Source organism: Natrix helvetica, assembly GCF_964273705.1.
Source record: "Natrix helvetica genome assembly, chromosome: 6".
Taxonomy (NCBI): domain Eukaryota; kingdom Metazoa; phylum Chordata; class Lepidosauria; order Squamata; family Natricidae; genus Natrix; species Natrix helvetica.
Window position 1 is genome coordinate 35601357 of NC_138553.1, and position 13779 is coordinate 35615135.

The 13779-nt window shown below is 39.1% G+C and overlaps 1 protein-coding gene across 1 annotated transcript in view; it reads right to left on the minus strand.

Moving 5' to 3' along the window:
* Positions 1–13779, minus strand: part of APAF1 (apoptotic peptidase activating factor 1) — a 67332-nt gene that overhangs the window by 30638 nt on the left and 22915 nt on the right. Inside the window, exons 9-13 of the mRNA XM_081958832.1 lie at positions 11775–11942; positions 9404–9535; positions 7315–7428; positions 6706–6890; positions 3240–3366 (exon numbers count right to left, since the gene is read on the minus strand). Of these exons, the coding sequence (XP_081814958.1) occupies positions 3240–3366; positions 6706–6890; positions 7315–7428; positions 9404–9535; positions 11775–11942 (726 nt within the window). The remainder of the gene's footprint in view (positions 1–3239; positions 3367–6705; positions 6891–7314; positions 7429–9403; positions 9536–11774; positions 11943–13779) is intronic.

The window sequence follows — 13779 nt, forward strand, 5'->3', positions numbered from 1 at the left end:
ATATAATGAGAATATTTGTAGATCAAGGTTGAAATTTGGTGCTCTCAAAGCTTGGTTGTTTTCTTGCAGAAATTTCATTTTCCAAACTAGTTAACATCATCAGTGTTAGTAAGGAGTGGGGTTTGCTCTCAGTTTATGTTCTAGTGGCTTCCCTATCAGTGTTGATGGGGTTGGTCTTAGAAGTTCTTTGTCAGATTTTGTTCTGTTTACAGTTGGCTTGTTTGGCAGTTCCTTGATTGGGGTATCATTTACCTGATTGTTAATCTTGGAGTTAATCTATGTTCATTTGGATGCTGATTGCTGGTGGGAAGGTGTTTTTGGTATTTTTGTGCACTTTTTGGTTTGTTGACTGTCTTTTTTGTCTATTGAGATTCTCAGTCATCCGGGTCATAATTGTCCCAAAGATGCTTTTTTAAAAGGCAACTGGAGTTTGTTTTTCTTTGAAGACATTTTGTCTCATCATCTTGTATGAGAAGCGAAACTTCTTCAAGGAAAAACGAAGTCCAGTTCCCTTTGGAAAAAGCACCTTTGGGATTTCTTTTGCGTAGTATGTAGTTTTTGCTTTTGTGTCTATTGATGGCTAATTTGAAGTAATCCAGGCTTCTAGACAATTAGGGTTTTCGGACTTGGCTTGGTCTAGGATGGTCATAAACCAAAAAGGGAACAAAAAACCCCAAAATACTCCCTACCAGCAATCAGCACCCAGATAAGCATAAATTAACTCCAAGTTTAACATCAGACCAACAATCAAATAAACAATACTCCAATCAAGGAACTGCCAAACAAGCCAACTGTAAGCAGCCCAACCAAAGAACTTCTAACACCACCCCCACCAACACAGGCAGGGCAAACTACTAGAATATAAAGGGAAAACAAACCCCACCCCTTACTAGCAGTGATGATGTTACCTAGCTTGGATAATGAAACGTCTGCAAGAAAATAACCAAGCTCTGAGAGCATCATGGACCCCTCATAAATGAGAACTGGCATTTTTCGTAACAAATGAATATACACATATTAATCAATCAGTAATTGTGAAAGTTTTGGAAAAACAGAGTGTCTAATATCTACACAAAAAAATATACTAAAGGTAGTCCTCAACTTATAATATTTGATTTAGTGACCGTTCAAAGTTACAACAGCATTGAAAAAAGTGACTTATGATCATATTTCACACTTACAACTTTGAAGCATCCCCATAATCATGTGATCAGATGTTTGGCAGTTGATTCATACTTATGACTATTGCTGTGTCCCAAGGTCATGTGATCACCTTTTGCGACTTTTTAACAAGCAAAATCAATGGGGAAGCCAGAATCACTTAAAACTGGGTTAGTAATTTAACAACTGCAGTAATTCACTTAGCAACTGTGGCAAGAAAGGTAGTGAAATAGGGCAAAACTCACTTAACAAATATCTCGCTTAAAAACATAAATTTTGGACTCAATTGTGGTCATAAGTTGAGGATTACCTGTAAATCACATAAAAGTTAACATTTCAAAAGCAAGGAATACATGAAAACCTAAGCACTGGACAACTGTAACCAACCTGCAAACTTTAGTTACATATAAGAACCTGCTATCAAGCACACAAGATAAAAAAATACAAGGGGAGTTAAACATATGATACAAATAAAATACGATTGTTTCTCTAGTTTTTTTAGAGCATAAAAAATAGTACTTCTTTTATTTCAAGCATCTTGAACATGTATCAGTTTAAGTTGGTAGAAAGTGGGTAACAGTGCAGCAGGGACGTGCGGGCAGGGGAGGCAGGGGAGGCAGAGCCTCACCTCTCATCATGAAATAATATATAATATATAATAATAAATTATAATATATATTTCCTCCCATGCCTTTTACACAGTTCCCGCTAAGCTCCGGTAAGGAGAAGAGCTTTTGGGGAGTGAAGAGAAAGAGGAGGGAGAAGAAGGAGGTGCGCGCGTGGGACGGTGCCAGCTGGGCAACCGGCGGAGGCAGGAGGGTTCTCGGAAGCGGCAATAACCTTCCTGCCTCCGCTGTACTTTGCGCGCTCCTCGCGACTGCAATAGACGTCCAGAAGTGGCAGGGGCTGTTGGGCTGGAAGCCCAAACCCCATTAGCCACAAAAGCCGCTTCTGGACGTATATTGCAGTCACGAGGAGCGCGCGAAGTCCAGCAGAGGCAGGAAGGTTCTTGTCGTTCCCCAGTCGCTTTCGTGGCTTCGTCATCAAGATGAAGTCCAGGAGCGCCAACAACATTTCTGCCTCCGCTGGACTTCGTCTTGATGATGTCGCTGCAGTTCCCGGGACAGACGGAGGTAGCCAGAGTGGCGCCGAGGCAGTCCGGCGGGCGAGCGAACGAGGATCAGGCTGCCTGATCCTCCATCGCTCGCTTGCTTGCTCTTTCGTCCGCCCGGACCGCCTCGGTGCTGCTCTGGAGGTCCGGCCGCGCCCAGCCGCTGTGGCGACGTCATCAAGACTACGTGGCTTGGAGGCGAAGTGCTTTTCAGTGCTTTTCTGTGTGACTGGTGTTTAGGTAGATAGCTGGACGTCCTAAATGCCAGACGCTCAGAAAAGCACTGAAAAGCAGCTGCTATTGGGGACTGTGGAGTGTGAGCCGGCGGAGCGCGCTCAGGAAGGCGGGGAATGGGATCACGTGTGCTGGAGGCTGAGGCAGCCTCAGCCTCCAGCACACGTGGTCCCATTCCCCGCCTTCCTGATGACGTCACCAGCCTCACCAGCCATAAACCTCACCGCACATCACTGCAGTGCAGTATATCTCTGGAACCAGATGGTGTTCTACGACAAAACCACATCATGGATTACATTTCATTTTAAAAACTCCAAATGGAGGGCTTCTTATGTTACCAATTAAACAAACTGGGTAACTCTTCCATCTTTCCTTCCTTAATGTTCAGAACAATTGATACCAAAAGACTTATCATTGGCAAGCAACCAGAATCATTCATGAATAACAAAGTCAGTAACTTTATTATCTATCACCTGTTATAATAATCTCACCAGATTGTGTTCCCCTGCAATAATCAGATACGATCTCATGGATTTTTGGGGAAGTCAAGCTTCTGCCACTTGCAGCTGGTAAGGACTCCAAGCTATGCCCTCATTTGACCCCTTCTTCTAGCCCATCTGGCAGTTTTCCAACAACATCAATTTGAAAATATGATTTTTAAAATATGCATGCATCAATTGATACATAATATATATAATTGATATCTTGTTGTGCTGATATGATAAATTTTTACCTGCAAAGTTTTATCAGCTCCACATGTAGCTATTTGTTGATGGTCCTGGGAAAAACAAGCATGGTAAACGGCATCTGTATGTGAATGCACAACCAAACGGTACATGTTCTTCACTGATGTTTTATTGCTAGATTATAGAAAAAGAAGACATTTGAAACATTAGATATACATTAATATCTTCAATTTATCGAACCATAACAAGCCATGCAACATGTGTAAACATATTTATGTTTCACAAATAACTACTGTATTTTTCGGAGTATAAGACGCACCTTTTTTCTTCAAAAGAGGCTGAAAATCTGGGTGTATCTTATACATCAAATACAGCATTTTTTTTGCCTCCCACAGCCCCGCCCCCTTCACCAAAATGGCCGTGCAAAGCCTTATGAAGGCTTTCAGAGAGCTCCTGTGGGCTGGGGAGGGCAGAAATGAGTGAAAAATGGGCCGTTTTTTGCCCCCTCCAGCCCCCGGGAGCACTCTATAAGCCTCCATAAGGCTATGCATGCAATTTTTTGAAAAAAAAAACAGGCACGGTTTTGAGAAAAACGAGCCGCTTTTTGCTTATTTTTGCCCCCCCCCCCGGAGCTCTTTGGAAGCCCCCCCCCCAAGGCTATTCATGCCTTTTATTTGAAAAAAAACGGGCCCATTTTCATGAAAAACGGGCCATTTTTAGAAGGTTTGCAGAGTGCAAAAACTTTTTTCCCCCTTTTGGAAAGCTCTTTAACTGATTGATGAGAATTACATTGATCAAGTGCTGTGCCAGCAGAAACAAAGTCTTAGGTGCTGCAGATTGTCAGCAATTTCCTTCTCCAGCACATGGAAAAATACACCTGGAAACATCTACCTTCCTACCTATTCTCTCTCCCCCTACCTTCCAACTGTATTTCTCTCTTTCTATCCCTCTCCCTACCAACCTACCTACTCTCTCTCTCCCTCTCCCTACCTATTTACTGTATTTCTCTCTCTCTATTTCTCTACCTCTATCCCTCTACCTACCAACCTACCTACTCTCTCCCTACCTACCTACTGTATTTCTCTCTATCCCTATATCTACCTACCTACCTACCTCTCTCTCTCTCCCTACCTACTGTATTTCTCTCTCCTTCTCTCCCTCTCTATCCCTCTATCTACCTACCTACTTTCTTTTAAAAATGCCTCTTCAAAACCTTGTTGCGTCTTATACTCCAGTGCGTCTTATACACTGAAAAATATGGTATTTGTTTATTTTTGAAGAATTGTAGTCCCTAAAATAATAATTTATTTTCAAGGATTCCAGGGTTGTTTTTAAAATGTTACTCTTTTTTAATTGAGTTGAACATTTCAGATTATCAGCAATCACTTTTTTATATTTCTTGGGTGTATATAATTTTAATTCCATGTAAAATTGTACATACATATCTCAATAGAGAAAAAACAAATAGAACAGTAAAATAGAGATGCAATTGGTCACCATGTATGATAATTTATTTGTAGTCTGAGAAATCTGTCTTCCTTACTGTCTATTATAGAAATACTATGTATCAGTGCTGGGATTCAATTTTTTTTACTACTGTTTCTGTGGGCATGGCTTGGTGGTCATGTGAGTGGATGGGCGTGGCCAACTCAATGTCACTCCCACTCAGTCACATGACCCCCTCCAGCCACGCCTGTGGTTTTGTGGCCCCCGGGGTTTTCTTTGGGAATAGGTCATATGACTAGGTGAGCGTGGCCAATTTGATTAGTCTCACCCTTAGGAAATTTCTCCTTAGACCAACTCACAATAAGATAGCACAAAAAATAGCACTGTTCCAATATTTAGAATAGAATAGAACAACAGAGTTGGAAAGGACCTTGGAGGTCCTCTAGTCCAACCCCCTACACCACTTCAGACAAATCTCTTAAAAACTTCCAGTGTTGGAGCACCCACAACTTCTAAAGGCAAGTTGTCCCACTGATTGATTAATTGTTCTGTCAGAAAATTTGAGGGGCTCCCACAAAAATGAGGGAGTCAATCTATTTTCCAAAGTACCAGAAGGCAAAACAAGAAACAATGGATGGAATCTAATCAAAGAGAGAAGCAACCTAGTACTAAGGAGAAATTTCCTAAGGGTGAGATCAATCAACCAATGAAATAGCTTGCCTTCAGAAGTTGTGGGTCACTACAGGCTTTCAAAAAGAGTAAGGAAAGTATACCCCAAAAGGACAGTGCCAGACACCACTAAAACAATGCCAAAAACAGCCATTCTCCTTTTTAAAAACAGTCAACTCCAAAGCAGCTGACAGGGAAACTAAGAGTAGTAGCTCAAGCTAATTGAAAGCCTTGGTGTGCTGCCAAAAACCATTAATCCTTCCAACTCTATTATTCTATGTTCTCTGTTCTAAATTGGGTGCTTCACAGCAGAAGCAATACAGCTGACTGGACCACACATGGACTAAATTCATGGCCTGTATGACCAAGCTGCATCAATGTCCCCTCCCACATGCCCCCCCCCCAAAAAAGAAACAAGAAGTAGCCAACACTGGAGCAGCTATAAAAGGTCTTGGGGAACTCCAGGGAGTATGAGCTGATCACAGAAGTATTACCTAATACTCTTTATAATGAAAATGTTTGTAATCTTGTCCTTCTTCCTGAAGGGAAGAGGGTAATCTCATCCCTAGATGGCTGATTGATGGGTTTCTCTGCCCTAATCCTGTCAGTTTCTGCTGTTTATTAACTTGATTCAGCATGTATCAGCTGCATTCCAGATACAACTGTTAAGTGGAGCTATTAACTGAAGGGAAAGAGGGGTGGGGAAGCCTCTCGCACTTTATTTTTATCTGGTTCTCTGAACCGCATAAGCAATTAACTAACAACCAGGGCGAACTGGTTAAATCCCACCTGTGCTATGCATACAAGAAATATATGTGAACTTCCTGGCTGAGGAATTCTGAGAGTTGAAGTTCATACAGTTTAAAGTTGCCAAGATTTTAGCAATTGAGTCCTACCCTCCTTAGAGCAGGAATCCATCCCACCATTTCTTTAGGTAACAGGTTCCACTTTCAAATTACCCTTTTCAAACATGAATTGAAATCTAATTTCCTCAAATTTAATTCCATTATTCTTGCATATTCATATCTTGCATTTAGCTCATTTGGGCTAAATCTACATTTCTGAAGAACTGCTTAAAATATTCTCCTAGACAATATTCAAATGAGTCAGTATTCAGTCATTGTAAATGATCTGTGCTAAAAGCAAGCATTTTCTATTTTTTCCTCAACCAGAAATTCAGTGTCCTACATTAAAAAGTTGGTACTGAAATATTCTGAGAAACAAAACAAGAGTTTTAGCAGCCAGATTTTATAAAGCCTGAATAGACTATTTTGTATTAAAATACAGAATGCAACTTTTAAATGCATGGCTACAAAGTCTGCTATTGACTTGGGATCAAATATTTCAATATCTGTTTAACAAACTTGGAAAGAGACATGAAAAAAGAGATGTGTTTACATCCATTCCACATAAAGAGCTCCTTTACTAAGTTCTTGCTGAGCTCGCAATTTTGCTTGTCGATACACTTCTGAATTTTCTGGCTGACACAGTCCCAGCTGTACAATATCTAGAAACGGAAGATGTCCAAGGAGATGCCCATTCAAGGACAAAAATTCCTGGAAGTTTTCACGTGCATTAGTATCCTGTGAATAAGAAATATTGTTGTATTAAAATGGTAATGGATAATGTCCTGATATAGCAAGGAAAATTAAATTAGATGGAACATTTTAATGATTGCATCAAAGCATTTACCCTTTCTTTCCTTTCCTAACATTTATGCTTTTTCTAACTGTTGATGTATAATTACAAATGCACTAGAAAGAGACACATTTTTATTTTCTTTACAAAAATATTCAGAGACTCATCTATACCGTTTCTACACAAAGTATTATACTAATCATTTACAAAACATCCTTGGGAGTTTTGTGTTCATGAATAAAGTGACATAAATTTTATTCAATAAAACATAAAATAATTTTAACTATAAAAGTTCTGTTGAATTTAATTGGTAACTTATCAAAGTAGAACAAACAATTATTACAAATTATTTTACATATCATATTATACCTTCTGATCCAGTATTTTACTGTATTCAACATATTCATGAATCAAATGAGCAGGCCCTACTCGTTCTGTTTTTATTTTAATCCAATCTAATGAGAACATGAGATCACATAGCTCCTGTAAGAAAAAATGTAGAGAAAAGATATTATATTCAACAAAATGTTAAACCGTTAGGTAACTTAATATTTTTTAGGGAAAAGAATGAATGTATAATCCCAACATTCCTTCACGAAGTACAAGCAGGCTTAGAAATACAACTGCATTTATTTCATTATTTATATATATCAAATGACTAATAAGACTTTACTATATATCTATATTTCACCAGATCTAACATATTAAAATAATTTGGCTGTGTGGCCTTAGAAATTGGATTAATAACTTTATAACTAAATAATATACGAGGTAGTCCTTGATTTACAACCAGAGTTCAGACTGGAATTTTGGCTGTGATGCCACATTACACTTTACTCAGTTTTGGCAATCCTGGCACTCATAGTTGTGCCTATTAAGCAATCGTAAGGTTATTAAGTGGAGTACAAGTGTGCCTTAAAAGGTGGGAGGCTCCGTGTAAGCCATGCATGAGTTGGTTTTGTTACTGCAGTCAGTGGAAAGCAGCAGTTGGCCCAGCCTGGCCCTGCAGTGTGGTACTCAGTGACAGAAGCACTGCACCTAAGCCTGAAGTAGAGGCCTGTGGCCTTCAGCAATCTCAGAGAAGTGCTACCACTTCAGGTCTTGATTTCAGTTGTAGTGCCTCTGAGAATGCCGCCAACTCCCCGCCCCCATAGCTACATATCTCTCCTCGACATAGGTTGTCTGCACAGTGCCCCATTGCCTAACATTCCTGAGGATCTATCACCCCATAGTGGTTGTTGAATTGAGATCATGCTAGAATTGGCTTTGAGGCGGCTTCAAGAAAGAAGATCTGGTGCAACAGGGAGTTGTGTTGAAGAGACCACACAGATCTCTCAACGGCAGGAATAAAATGCCTGTACATAGGCATTGGAGAACAGCACAAGGTAACATTTCTGAATAGCAGTAGTGGCACTAGTGCATCACCTGGGGTGATGACAGCCAGTTAAAACTGTCCAAGGGCCAAGGCCAGGCCCAGGCCCAGGCTTATGGTTGAGTGCTGCTATGCAGAGTACCCTAGATGTGTTGTGGGGGAGGGAGTTATAGCATCTTCACAGTTCTATGAGCAGGCCTGCTACCAAGCACCTGAATTTTTATCTTGCAACTGTGAGAGCGTTGAAACATTTGTAACTTTGGGCATGGGCTGTAATTCACTTTGTTCAGCATTGTTCCACATTCAAATAGTTGGTAAGGACTACCAGTAAACATTACTTTATATTTATTACATTAGTAAACAATATAGTTGCAAAACTTAAACCAGAGTTTTCAGATTGTTATTCTATATAGATTGTCTTTCACCTATGACCGTAATTAAGTCTGGAATTACAGTAAGTTATGCTGCTCATTAAGCAGTTCATTATAGTGACCACACCCAATTTTATGATCTTTTTTGTAGCAGTTGCTATGTGAACATCACAGTTTTAGCTAGCATCACAGCTGTTAAGCAAATACATTATATCCAATGGCCGATTTCGGCTGGAAACTGGAAGGATGGTTTCCAGCAGAAAATTTTGTAAACTGTGGTCATGTGTCTGTGGGATACTACACATGGGTTTATATGTGTGTGGCTGCCAAGTGCCCAAAATGCATTCATGTGGCTGGGGCTAGCATGACCATCAGAACTTTGGAACCATGTCATAAGTAACTCAGGGGAAGTCCATCTTAACTTTGAACAGTTGCTATTCAAATTCATGAAATTGGTGAAATACGCAAACCTTCTTTTGATTCTGCACTGATTCGAAGGAGAAAATATTTTATTTTAAGAAATGCATATGATAATAGATATAGAGATGCAGATATAGAAAAATATATTTTGTATCTTGCAGGTATAGAAACAAAAACGTATTTCACTTAAGCCATAAATTTTTTTGCAAAGTTTTACAAAAAATTTTATTCCCCTAGAAAAAAAAACTATTTTTTAAAATATAAGGTTATAGAAATAAAAGCCAGTGCAACTTACATCACGCATATTGGCACCTGCCATATGGTAAGCCAGAAAATTATACCAATACATGCAGTCCTCCTCTGACGAAATAGATATGTAACACTTATAATATTTCTTGACCTGATGAACTACTTTTTTGTGTAGATCCTACAAAAATCAAATGTTTATTAATACAATCAAGGCATTCAAACTAATATACAGGTGAAACTCGAAAAATTAGAATATCGTGCAAAAGTTCATTTATTTCAGTAATGCAACTTAAAAGGTGAAACTAATATAAGAGATAGACTCATTATATGCAAAGCAAGATAGTTCAAGCTGCGATTTGTCATAATTTTGATGATTATGGCTTACAGCTCATGAAAACCCCAAATCCACAATCTCAGAAAATTAGAATATTAGATACAATCAATAAAACAAGGATTGTACATAGAACAATATCAGACCTCTGAAAAGTATAAGCATGTATACTCAGTACTCGGTTTAGGCCTCTTTTGCAGCAATTACTGTCTTAATGCGGAGTGGCATGGAAGCTATCAGCCTGTGGCACTGCTGAGGTGTTATGGAAGACCAGGGTGCTTTAATAGCGGCCTTCAGCTCTTCTGCATTGTTCAGTCTCATGTCTCTCATCTTTCTCTTGACAATGCCCCACAGCACTTTGGGAACCTCCAACTTCTTTTGCAATTATCTTTTGAAGCTTTCCCTCCTTATGGAGGGTGTCAATGATGGTTTTCTGCACAACTATCAGGTCAGAAGCTATCAGCCTGTGGCACTGCTGAGGTGTTATGGAAGACCAGGGTGCTTTAATAGCGGCCTTCAGCTATTCTGTATTGTTCAGTCTCATGTCTCTCATCTTTCTCTTGACAATGCCCCACAGCACTTTGGGAACCTCCAACTTCTTTTGCAATTATCTTTTGAAGCTTTCCCTCCTTATGGAGGGTGTCAATGATGGTTTTCTGCACAACTATCAGGTCAGAAGCTATCAGCCTGTGGCACTGCTGAGGTGTTATGGAAGACCAGGGTGCTTTAATAGCGGCCTTCAGCTATTCTGTATTGTTCAGTCTCATGTCTCTCATCTTTCTCTTGACAATGCCCCACAGCACTTTGGGAACCTCCAACTTCTTTTGCAATTACCTTTTGAAGCTTTCCCTCCTTATGGAGGGTGTCAATGATGATTTTCTGCACAACTATCAGGTCAGGAGTCTTTCCCATGATTGTGATTCCTACTGAACCAGACTGAGAGACCATTTAAAGGTTCAGGAACCCTTTGCAGGTGTTATGGCTTAATTAGCTGATTAGAGTGGGACACTTTGAGCCTAGAATACTGCACTTTTTCACAATATTCTAATTTTCTGAACTTGTGAATTTGGGGTTTTCATGAGCTGTAAGCCATAATCATCACAATTATGACAAATCACTTCTTGAACTATCTTGCTTTGCATGTAATGAGTCTATCTCATATATTAGTTTCACCTTTTAAGTTGCCTTACTGGAATAAATGAACTTTTGCACAATATTCTAATTTTTTGAGTTTCATCTGTAGTCTCACTACTTTGCAACACTATATTAAATTAAAATCTCCCACAGATATACTGTTATAAAAATAAACAACGTTCAGTCATTTTTTTGCTCTATTCACAAACTGAGAATGCTATATTCTGGTGAAACTCTATTACTGCATGAAAGTAAAAGCCAAACTGATGTCTAGTCCTTTTAACTCTAACTTGAATGCTTGTCTGGATGTAAATATATACAGTATTCCAAGCTTGTACTTCTAGCAGGCTAAATTCACATATACAACTAATAGGAAAATGGACCATTGAACAAAATGAAATCAAAGCTGGCTTTACTAAGAAGTATTTTATCAGGCAGCATCAGAGAATCAAACAATAATTTTTAAAAAATCTTCTGGCCACTACCAGGAATGTTTGACATCTACTTTTCTGTAAACTGAGGAGATCTTACGATGGCTTTACCTACTGAGCCATGTATCATCACTCTTCTATGCAGATTCAGTGATATATAGCCGAATAATCTTAGCCCACTTCTCTATCGCTCCACGCCCATAGTTCATTAAAATGCATATAAGAGTTAAAGAATTTTTATCTGTTTTTGCTTGTACTGACTCATGGCTAGCCCATGCCACAAGGATCTATTAATAAATAGATTTCCCACATGAACGAAACATATCTATAGAGTACAATTCCAGAAGTATTTGAAAAGATGAATTAATATCAAATTAAAAATAGAGTCTTTGAGCTAGTGTGTGTGTATACATAATGGTAGCACTATGAAAATAAATTCTAATATTATGAATTAACTTTATATACTGATTATTATTATATTTGGCTTCCTAAATAAATCATTATTCAAAATTAAAACATACTTGAAGCTCACTGCGATTCTTCTCCGTAAGAAAATCAAGTTGGAGAGCATGCAAATAATAACAGAATGATTTTCCATTTCGATCACAAAATAGGAGAGATTTGTTGACAAATTCGTGCAGTATGTCTTCAACTTCTTCAGTCTCCATGTCCCAAAGAATACAAAATACCTAACATGCAAACAAACAAACAAATAAAAATAGGTGATTGCAATGAATAAGCAGAATAAGCGGAGTAGAGCCTTCTCTGTGGCGGGCCCAGCCCTGTGGAATGACCTCCCCCCGGATATTAGGAATACCTCTGACCTCCGCTCCTTTCGTGTAAAGCTCAAGACCCACCTTTTTCAAGTTGCTGGCCTGGCTCAACTTTGATCCAACTATATCGCTCCTGACGGGTTTTTTATTTGGGGTATTTTAATTGTATTCAATTTATTTAGGGGTTTTTAAACATTGTGTTTTTACTTGTTTTATCTATCAGTTCACCTCCTCCTTGTATATGTCGTATATATGTCTTGGTATATGTTTTGTTATATGTATGTCGATATATTTATTTCCTATGTTTTGTTGTACGCCGCCCCGAGTCCTTCGGGAGAGGGTGCGGCTAAGAAATAAATATTTATTATTATTATTAGTAGTAGTAGTAGTGTTCCCTTCATTAGGTAAAAATAATCTGAAAAATTCAACAGAATATAATGAGATCTCATTTGCAAGTAGTGAAAAGATAAGGTTGTTAGCATGGAAACCATTCAACGACAATATACAAACAAATTCTGAAAAAGACTATTTTCAATTGCCTAAAATTGTTCACTATGCTATTTATTTTGCTAATATTGATTGAAATAAGCATTTTAAAGACTACAATATTTTTGGGAGTATAAGATGCACCTTTTTAGGACTTCCGGGTGGCATCATAGGCATTGGAAGACGTTTCTCTGGGAACGCCAGCCTCGAGATTGCGTTTAAGCTGCTAGAACACCGTAAACCAGCTGTCAAGCGGCTTGAAAACTCTACCCTTGGGAAAAGAGGGGGAGGAGAGCAGCCGGGCATTAAGGGTAGAGCCCCCCATAAACCCACAGGAGTAATTCTGTGGTGAGAAGGGTGAGAGCTCCCCAGCAGCCCGACAAAGCTCTGCATCTTGGGACCAATGTTCCCTCTAATTTTTTTTCAGTGTGGGCAGAAAAGTATAGTGTTTGAGCGGCACATTTTCATGCCTGAGCACCTGAATTTTTTTCACAGATGTCACCCAAGACAACAACAAAATCAGTGTTATTTGAAATGCAAAATATATTTATTCAAGGTACCCCCTTAATTAAAGGTGTTATATAGCACTATTATTAAATATTAAATATTAAAATTAAAATGCTTGTATATGGTAATGTACACTCTTATTCACTGAAAGTCTGTCTCATCTTACAGTTTCTCACGTCTGTCTTTCTTTAACAACCATTCCGAGTACACTTTGTCAAGATCAATCTGTGCTGCTGAAGTCTGGTAAGATCGGATTCGCATCAGCATATCCAAGTGCTCAGTTTGCAGCCGATTGCGAGCTTTGGTCTTGATGGCATTCATCAGGCTGAAACCTCGCTCACAATCAGCGCTTGATGCTTGGAATGTTGCGCAGATGTCCAGCAGACGTGACAGCAATCCAAACTGTTGCTCTCTTAGTACAAACTGAATTACATCATCAAATGAGTGCATTAATCCAGACTTGAATTTCTCCGACACCAGAAATCTGAAGTCACGATATTGTGACTGTACAGCTGATATGATGCTGACTTCATCCAAATCCTCAAAGAAATGCTGGTATTTTCCAACCAGAGTTGCAATCTCAGTTTCCCCAAAATTAAAAGAATTCACATTTGACAGAGCAGCAGTTTCAAATATATTCCAATCTGTCAGCTCGTTGTCTGGAAAACGACTGTCAAGATGCAAGCACACACGTTCAATGAATCTGAGTATAGGAGCCGTGTCAATGTCTGGGTTGCTCTGCATATATTTGCGAGCTTCG